Raw genomic sequence first — 10,114 nt, 5'->3', positions numbered from 1 at the left:
TCAACTGCGACAGATTAAACGTGTGATTTATTCGAACACTCACAATCTGGTGTGATGCCAACCTTTCTTTGTTGGAATGGCTGGATCTTTTTCACTCATTCCGCCAGTTAGCCCACTTGTCATATCATAGCCTAAATGACAGTCGGTCTTGATTGTGTATTTTACTAACACAGGATAGATATGGAGTTCAGTTTGTGAGATGCATTTTGTTTTTCAATATTGCACAGGTCAGAGCTGTCGGGTAAGCGCGCGCAGGTCTGAATCTTCCTAACCGGTTCTGTTCCTCTTTGAAAAGTCGTGAACCGGAATTGGTGGAATTTAGCGAACAACTTATTCTTCCACACTGACTTCAAAAATAGACGTAAACATTATGGAAGAGTTAACATAAAACACTGGCCCCTTAAATCTTACAAATGTGTTGTGCCAGTTCTAACTAATGGGGTCAGATAGACGTAATTTAACACAGAGAGGTAATGTTACCGCAGGTTCCAATTACAATTAACTAGACCACTTGGAAAAGTCTGCTGTTCAATGTTCAGTGGTTTAAAGATTGATACCGTCACTGGCGAACTTCAAGCAAGTGACACAGTACCGTTAAGCAAGTGATAGATTTATTTTACGGTTATCGGTACCAAGAACGCTGCTTATTTTGCCGTGTGAACCATTGTCATGTTTTTTGTTTTGAGATGCATAGGTCTATAGAGGTGTGTAGAAATGGCTGTGAATGTGGACTCTGTACCAGCTGAGGAGTGATATTTAACGAGCCAGGGAGATTGACACATGGTTCATTCCTACTTTCAGAGATGGAGGAGCTGGAGCAATGTGCATCTTATCCATCTGTTAGTGATCTGGACAGCACCTCTGCTTGGGCTGACTGTGGGCTGGACTTGAACTGTGATGCTGTTGAGAATTTCAGGAGGAAACTCAAGTACTACTTCATGAATCCTTGTGAAAAATTCAAAGCTCGTGGACGAAAACCATGGAAACTGATGCTTCAGATTCTTAAAATTGCCATTATTACAATTCAGGTGAGGGTGTGTTCTGTGTTTGAGGCTGTGTTCTACCATAAATTTGAAGGGGAGGATTGTGTGTTGTTGCAATTATTTTAAACAGTCTAAAGTGGCAGTTTTTTGTTTACCCCTTCAGTTGGTGTCTTTTGGACTTAGTAACCAGATGGTGGTCACATTCAAAGAGGAGAATCTAATGTCATTCAAGCATCTCTTCCTGAAAGCATATTCCAGCCAAAGCACTGGTGATTATGCTGTGTACACACAGACTGAGGTGTACGACCACATCTATTTTGTAATTCAGCAGGTAAGCACAATATGTTGTTCTGTACTGTGAATTCATTGTTGAAATGCATTATCAGCTGAAAGGATCAACACGTGCTTTCAGTTATTGTAGTGAAGAGACAAAGTTGCACAATTTGAGCCACCTCTCTTTACTCAACTAACTTAATTCCTAAACACTTGTATCAACATCATAAGTCAACTTCAATACCCTGAGATCAGAAAATAAAAAATATGCATATATTTCATCATATTGTAGGTATCATGATTTCTAATGATTGAAATTGATAGACTGGCCTTGTCAGACTTGATTCTTCTGTGTTGGATGCTGTCACAAGATGTGCTGGTTTATAACAACACAAACCTTCACTGGGGGCAGTCGTTGTCAATAATTAATTTAGTTTTACTTGCTAGTGTCTATAATAGGGTTATTCAGTGCAGGACTTTGTGCTTCATATCTTTATTTCTTGATTTATTTTAATTGTCCCGGAAATGGAAAATATTCAAGATCTTGAAAGATTTTTGCAACCTAGGGGCAATCAAAATGATTATTATGTTATCACATGTCTAGACTGTGTTGGGGCTTTGTAATGTTAATCACATGAGACATTACACTCTTTAATGTCATAGAAACAACATTCTATCACTTTCCTTTTATGTCCGACAGTGAGAGTCACGCAAGTGTTTTCTGCAGATTATAATGCTCTCCAGGCCTGCTGTTATGGGGTGTTTAGGGGTGTATTGCACCCCAAGACAGACCTCAGTGCACCCTCAGTTGTCTCCTTACATCCCAATGTCTACGTAGTATTTATGACTTTTTGTGCACCCCTCTGTATTTTCTTCTGGCACCAAGCCTGATGCTTCTAAGAAGGTGTAATGCAGTCCCTCATTTATTGTCCTGAATCCTATACTGCTTTGGTGTGAAGAAAAATTTGAAGCTGGTTGTATCAGAACTATCAAAGTATCATTTGACTAATGCTCACTTTTTTAAAATAAAGTCTTTGTCAAAATGTGGAGTGAGCTTCTAGCAATTTTTGTCAGCCTTTCTAGGACCATCTTTAATTTCATTGTGTTCTTACGGACTTATGGACTCAAGTTCTTATGTAATATTTATTCTTATTGTATGATGAATTGTTTCTTCACAGTATGCAAACCTACGCAACATCACTGTGGGAAACCATGCTTATGAGAGAAATGATGGAATGTACACGCCACTCTCCCTCTGCCAGCATTTTTATAGAAATGGAAGTATTTGGCCTGGAAATGAGACCTTTGACATTGATGCGCATGTGGAAACAGGTAATGGAAACTAATGCACCAATTCTGAGCACCTTTAAATGAAAAATTTCAGGTTGTGCTCTGAAAAGACAGTTGTCTTTGGAGATGTAATGAAGCTGATGAAAAATACTCTGCCTTGTGAGCATAAAATGGGAATTGCAGGCAATGTCATGCAGTGTTGTTGTATTTTTGTCATTGAACATTGGTTGCAGTCTGACCTAAATAACATCAAGTGGTGAGCCCAGGATATGAAGCTTGTATTATCTTCTTTTTGACAGAATGCATTGAAATATACCCACTACAGACCCTGACAAATGCTACATTGGAGGAACATGTGCTGAATTTCACTCTGGATTTTAAAAGGTGTGGCTTGCAGAATTGAAGGCTGGTGAAATCTCAATATATGCTATCTTAGAGTGGACAAATGCAATTTAACACCTTTCCGGTGGTACATTTTGATTAATTAGTATAATTGGGGTGAGGTCCCTTGTGAGACCTTGAAGGGACTAACTAAAATGTTATAACAAATGAAGTTAGGAGAACTTCATAGACTCAGAACATAACTTCATATACAGTCATAATTTAGCATGAACTAAACCACTGAACAAATGGGCATCTTTCTCAAACGTAATCCAGCATGCTCCTGTTTTCTGTTCTAATCACTTCCATGTCTAAATCTCCTTTGTAAGCCAGACTGTTGTCCGTGAATATTGACTTCACGTTGAAAGCTATCAATCTTCAGACAATACGTCATCATGAGCTGCCTGACTGCTATGACTTCACTGTCATGGTAAGTCGTGATGACTTCCCACATTCACCCTGTGCAATGTCTCATATTGTAGATAACCACAACTCCTACCTACTAACCACTTGTGTTTGGACACAGAGGTAATGAAAATTATAGGCATTTCCTTAAATATAAAATGGCACCAGGTATGTGTGAAATAAATAAGAGGGTTGAGATTTATTGCAGGAAACTCATTGCTAGAACTGAACTTTTTACTACACAAATAAACAGGCCACAAAAATAAAACTTTAATATCAATGTCAGAAACCAATTAGTAAGTATTTTTGTCATGCTGTTTGTCTACATTTTCTGAATCTCTGGCTGTTGATACATTTTAACAGATTACCTTCAACAACAGAGCTCACAGTGGAAGAATAAAAATTAACCTGGAAAATGACGTTGACATCAATGAATGTAAAGACTGGAATGTTACAGGGGCCTGTAAGTACTGGGATTGTTCATATGTGTTTTATTTAAAGGCTTTGCATTTCATTTCCAATAGAGAATTCACTATATATTGCATAAATTTACAATTTACCTAGAAGGTGGCAGGTGGTTCATTTAAAAATGAGTGTCATGGGCAAAGGGGAATGGTGAGGTAGCACATCAGTTTAGAATTAAACAAAATATTTTACTTTGTGTTAATGCATTACTTTTTTATTCTCCAGCTGCCAAGAACATTTATTACATTTTGTTTTTTGATTCCCTCATCATTTTGACGTGCTTAACTTCCCTCATTCTGTGCACCCGGTCAATTATCAGCGGGATACAACTACAATTTGTAAGTACAAACTATTCTAAATGTGTGTTTTTTAAAATATTAAATTGGCCCTTTTGAAAAGAAAATACAGGATCATGCAGTGTAACTGTCTATGGTCTCTTGTTTGTATTCCTGACATCTGTACTTATTTTATTTCTCTCTTTCAGGAATATGCTGCCTTTTACATGTTATGCCACAATAAGAATGTGTCCTGGTCAGAAAGAATGGAATTTGTCAACGGATGGTATATCCTCATCATTGTCAGTGATTCATTAACCATTGTTGGCTCCATTCTCAAAATTGAAATTCAGGCAAAGGTGAGACCTGTGTGTGCATGTGTGTGAGAGACTTCTGACATCATTGACAAGTACCAGCAGGCCCGTGAAGTGTTTATTGCTTATTTTTATTTGTGATAATCATTTAGAGGAATGAATCTAGGAGTCTGAGTTTGTTGCGATCTCAAAAATCTGTAAATTATTTTTGTGAACTCAAAAAGACTGCAATGTTCAGAGTAATTTGTCATTTGTGTGTTGACTTAGATTCAGACTCACTTTAGTTCTAGGAATTTTAAAAGGCCAGGGGAAACCAAATCAAAAGGCCATTTTATCAACTCTAAGCCACATAGTTTTAATATATAACTGAACAGGATGCAGTGTCATTCCTTTGTCTGACAAGTAGTGTGGAGCTGTTTTCCTCAAATTAAATTCTAAACACACGAAAGATTGTTCGGTTTTAACATTAGGATGTGTATTTTTCCTGTGTGGGGAAAAACAGCTCTCATCATTTTATACCATCTGGTACAACAACAGCAAGGTCTGAGATGATTGGTGTAAAACCCCTTCTCCTTAGTTCATTAGTTGTGTTCCTGCATCTGTGTCTGATTACAATTTATGCGAAGAGTTAGAGTTTAGAGTCAGTGCAGTGGGTGTTAACTTTGTGGGATTTTCAATTATTCATTTGCCTCCTCCCTTTCAGAATCTGACGAGTTATGACGTCTGCAGCATTTTGCTGGGGACAGGCACAATGTTTGTCTGGATTGGAGTCCTTCGGTACTTGGGCTTCTTTAAAAAATATAATGTAAGTAATTTCTCGTTCAAGTTAAATTTTATCTGTATGAAATGTACCAAAGAAACATCAAAATCTGGACATCCAGCAGCCTCACAAAGACTTTTCCATTCAAAGCCCATGAACTTTTTTCATTCCTCACAGTTTTATATCTTGCATATTAGGCAGTACATTTCTACAGGACCATTTACAATTGTACCCTTTACAAAAGGTACTTTTCTCATGACCAATGCTTTTGATTTGAACTGTTACATCCAGAATCTAGTGATTTAGCCTCAGTATCACATTGTATATGAAGAAAATGGATAGCATGTCATGTTGTGGACCTTGGGCATTCCTTCAGCATGTATGAATAATTTGTCTCTCTAACTAGGACACTGTTGATTTTTAGATTCTCATACTGACTCTGAGAGCAGCTTTTCCAAACGTGATCCGGTTCTGCTGCTGTGTGGCCATGATCTACCTGGGTTACTGCTTCTGTGGATGGATTGTGTTAGGGCCTTATCATGAGAAAGTAAGTTTTGCATCTGAAGGCTCAGCACAAAGGGAAGCACAAAGATAAGCACACACATTCAGAATCACATACATTCAGAATCAAAAATAATCACTTTTTTAATTTTTTAGTTCCGAACCCTGAATACTGTGTCAGAGTGCCTGTTCTCCCTCATCAATGGGGATGACATGTTCCCCACCTTCAAGGACATGCAACAGAAGAGTTACCTGGTTTGGTTGTTCAGCAGACTGTACCTTTACTCTTTTGTTTCACTCTTCATCTATATGGTGCTCAGCCTCTTCATCACTCTCATTACTGAGACATATGAAACTGTTAAGGTAAGTCTTTCATGCATTCATAATTTTTTAGCCTCTTAAAAAGCTGTGGAGATTGACTTTATTCTATTTTGTCCTTCAGCAATACCAGCAGGATGGTGTCTATGAAACAGACCTACAAGCATTCATAGCTGAGTGTAAAGACCTTCCCAGTTCTGGAAGATACAGGATAGATGAGGTGTCTACTCCGTGCTTTGTCTGTTGCTGTTCCCGGTAAGCCCTACAAACTGGTGAGCTAGAAAGGCCACATACACACAAAGTAATGGCATTTTTTAAAATCTGAAGTGTTCAAAGTCCTGTCAGCTTTCAAATTTTCATTAACTTTGCATCAACATTAAAATCCAAAATTTTAAACAATTTGAGAGTCTGATCATGCTTCAGCGTAGAAAATGATGAAAAGTCTTATGACTTTTTTATTTCTGTAGCACAACAGTTTTAACTTTCTTGACAAAATCAACAAGTGACCTCTATCACAGTGAGACTTTATTTAGTGAATTGTGACACTGTTGCCTGAGGTGGACTATATGACAAAATGTGTTGTGCAGCTTGCTGAGTGCATGTATACAAGCATGTGTGTTGTCCTCTGCGTTCTGTATGTTAGAGCACACTGTTAGCTACCGTAGCCTGGTGCCACAATTCACTAATTAAAATTTCACCATATCAGTTGCCATGTTCTGACTTTGTTGTGTTCTTTTGCCACTTTGACAGCTTGTGTTTTCCCACTTTGTCCTTTTGACTGTTTCTTCTCAAAATAATAAAAAAAATCTACTTATGATGAATAGAAATCATAGATATTCTTGCAAGGAGAAACACTGAAGTTTAGAACTAAAATCTTAAGATGAACAAATGGCTCTAATAAATATTTTTGCAGTGCTCTGTTTACTTCATTGCCACTGTTAGTTTTCTCCTTTAAAAAATAAACCAGAATCTCAGTGAGTTCATTCACCTTTTACTGTAGTTAATTATCAATCCACCGTCCTTACCTAAATGCAGATACCTAAATCCAAAATGTCTGTTTGAAACTCGCATCATAGCAGGTTCTGATACTCCTGTGAGGGGGTGAATACAACAAGCTCAGTGTTTTACTGATTGGGACATAGTTTTGTTCAGGTGAAGGTAAATGGCAGGAAGAGGAGACCACAATTTATTCTCTTATGTTATTTTGAAGTCTTCTCCATGTTCTGTGTTTCTTTGCCCTGTTTTAGGTCAGACAGATCTGAAGAGAGGCCGCAGTGTTAGCAGCAGTCGTTTGTTTGTTATTTCTGCACCTATTGCACATTCATCTTTGATGGCAGGGAAATGAAAGGTCTTCTGTGTAGATTTTACACCATGTAACTGCATATAACCTGGATGTAAACGGTTACTGTTTCCTGGGTAGAGTGGTGTCATTACTACCTTTAAGGACTCCAAGTAAGGCTGTGCCAACAATACATTTGTACCTTTTTGCTAATATGTACAATTGGATGACTTTGCTTCTAGGAGGATTAAAATTCTTCTGCATGGGATTTTTCTAGAAATATGTAAACAATTTGAATATATTGTACTTTGTCATTTTTGTGTAAATGTTAAATAGGGAAATTAAATGGAAACAAAAACATGTTACTGTCATTTTTATTTCATTGGTATTGCAAAACAATTCATGAGCTGTCACAAAGCAGCTTTACATCGGTATTCCAGGCCTAATACCCCCTCAGAGCAAGCCAAAGGCGACAGTGGCAAGGAAAAACTCCCTGACTAAAAGGAGGAGAAACCTTGAGCAGAATCTGGGTCAGAGGGGGAGCCCATCTGCTTCTGGCTGTCACTGGGTGGATAATTGAGTAGTAAAGAATTTCCTAAGAAATTCTCAACAGTACTCAAGAATGGTGAAACATGTAGGTAGTAAGACACAGCAATATACAGTGCATAAAACATGAGTCTTGTAAATCTTAAATGTTATACAGCAGAATATGCATAGCATGTCGTCCTTGAGGGTCCAGTTCTTGGTACATGGAGGGCTCCACAGGAATGGCAGCGAGGAAGCTGAGCTGGAGGTCCCGAGATGGTGCTTGAGTTACAGCTCCAGGCAGGAGCCCGGAGCCAGGTGGGGAAAACAGAATTGAAAAACATTGATTAGTGGATGATAAGAATGGCAGGAATGTACAGCAGAGAGGCAGGAGAGGAGGGGCAGGGAAAAAGATGCCAGTGTGCAACAAGGAAAAAAAACCCAGCAGACTAACATTATGGCAGCATACCTCGGGGATGGTTGGCAAGAGACCGGCATAATCATGAGGGCGACCCTAAGTCAACACCAAATCACGACCCTAAGTCAACACCAAGTCATGTCACAGAGTCCCTGCCATGATAAAGTGACAGCAATGACCCCTTAGTATACCAGAGACTCTATGATCCATGCCAGCACCAGGCCATGTCCCTCAGCTGAAGGATTTACTGTATAGATATGTTTTGAGCCTAGACTTAAAGGTCGAGAGAGAGCCTGTTCCTGGAACCTCAGTGGGTAAGCTGTTCCACAGGAGAGGGGTTCGACAGGAAAAGGCTCTACCACCTATAGTAGTTTTTCCCACTCTAGGAACGATGAGAAGCCTGGCATTTTCTTAATTTACAGCTAATGCCTTTATTCCCTACATCATACAACCTGTACTGAAATCTCCTCTAGCTTATGTTCAAATCCTAGTTTAACTGAAATTAATCAACTCGCAGACAGTATTGGCTCTACGTAAAAATCTGGATGCTGTTGCTCCTCTTAAAAGGAAGGAAATCACAGACAAAAAGCTAGAAGAAGCGCCTAGAAGATGATTTGGGCTCTGAGTATGTGTAGCACTTTAGGGGTAAATTGAAAGAGATGAGATCTGATAAAACGGGATTGTGTAAAATGGGATAATATATGTATATATTTATATATAGAATAGTATAGCATATTTTACATGAAAAACCCAAGTAAGCCCAAGCTTTGTGTCCATTTCGCTTACACTAACCTACTTGCCTACAGCCAGCAGTACCTCCACACACCACACTAGTCATCCCTCTAGGCAGAGAGCAGAAGCCCTTCCTGCCTGGAGGGTTATGCTCTCAGCCCAGTGAGAAGTCTCAACACAATAGGTTTATTAAAGCAGTAGCATCATTGTAAACATACGAACTGAACTGAAAATTTAAATTCCCTGTATCTTGTGTGGAAGATAAAATGCTTCTGTGCCTATTAAATGAACTTTTCATTTTGATGTCATAAGAGGTTTACCGTGTAAGGAAATCTTCCATCATGAAATGTAGAGTGATGGGAGGAAGTAATAGTTCATTACTCTATATTTTGTCATATTTTGTCTAACTGAAGTTTTCTCTCAACATGTTTTTTTTTTCCCATTTCATTCAGTAGATTTTAAATACAGTCATGCTCCTAATGTTTAGTGAAAGTAGTACATATGCTGCTCAAAATTAATGAGAAAGTTCATTGCAGGATTGAATTGGGGGCAGTGCATTCATGTACACTTTGACTGATGCAATTTTAAATGATTTAAATGACTTCTTGGCTTTGGGTCTTTCACTAAATGCACATAAGTATATCACGGTAACATAAAGCTGAACTGCAGATGACACTTAAAATAGATATTTTCAAAACGGATGTGGGTGCAGATGTATGAAAAGTACACTGGTATGCACTTCCCCTTTTTTGTCTCTAGAAGTTCAGCTCCTTAGCATTGTAAGGGTTATATACCCATCCGCAAGATCTGGTTTAGGCCCAACATAGATGCCTAGGAACCACATGAGGACAAGCGATAATTGGTCCTCACGCACACGTCTAAGTGCTCTTATTGAATTCCACCATAGAGATTTCTCAAATCATCGTAAGAAAAAAACTGGACAGCGGACGGATATTTCAACTGCTGTTGTTAAAAAGGTTAAAAAAAAAAAAAAAAAAACACACACACACACACAACCGACAAGAAAATCACGGCACCTTACAGTACCCGCTAACGAAAAAACAGATTTGTCTGTTTGTGGACCAATTAATATGCGAGTCTTAAAAGGTTCGTAGTTTCCTATGTGGGACGGGATCTTTGCGCAAGTCCACAAGCCCTATAATTGCCTTGCACACACGTGACCATAACTGCCGCA

At 38.6% G+C, this 10,114-nt stretch overlaps 1 protein-coding gene across 1 annotated transcript; it reads left to right on the top strand.

The window, feature by feature from the left end:
• Positions 1 to 803: 803 nt before the first annotated feature.
• mcoln3b (mucolipin 3b) lies at positions 804 to 7,246 on the top strand. The gene is made up of 13 exons (XM_036519600.1): positions 804 to 1,028; positions 1,147 to 1,314; positions 2,435 to 2,588; positions 2,846 to 2,930; positions 3,261 to 3,357; positions 3,696 to 3,795; positions 4,023 to 4,135; positions 4,282 to 4,431; positions 5,090 to 5,191; positions 5,571 to 5,693; positions 5,804 to 6,010; positions 6,090 to 6,220; positions 7,213 to 7,246. The coding sequence occupies exons 1-13, from the start codon at positions 804 to 806 to the stop codon at positions 7,244 to 7,246; spliced, it is 1,689 nt and encodes a 562-aa protein (XP_036375493.1).
• Positions 7,247 to 10,114: the final 2,868 nt, after the last annotated feature.

This window comes from Megalops cyprinoides, chromosome 2, assembly GCF_013368585.1.
Source record: "Megalops cyprinoides isolate fMegCyp1 chromosome 2, fMegCyp1.pri, whole genome shotgun sequence".
NCBI classification, from domain to species: domain Eukaryota; kingdom Metazoa; phylum Chordata; class Actinopteri; order Elopiformes; family Megalopidae; genus Megalops; species Megalops cyprinoides.
The sequence above is the reverse complement of the archived record's forward strand: the minus strand, read 5'-3'. Positions and strand labels throughout refer to the sequence as shown.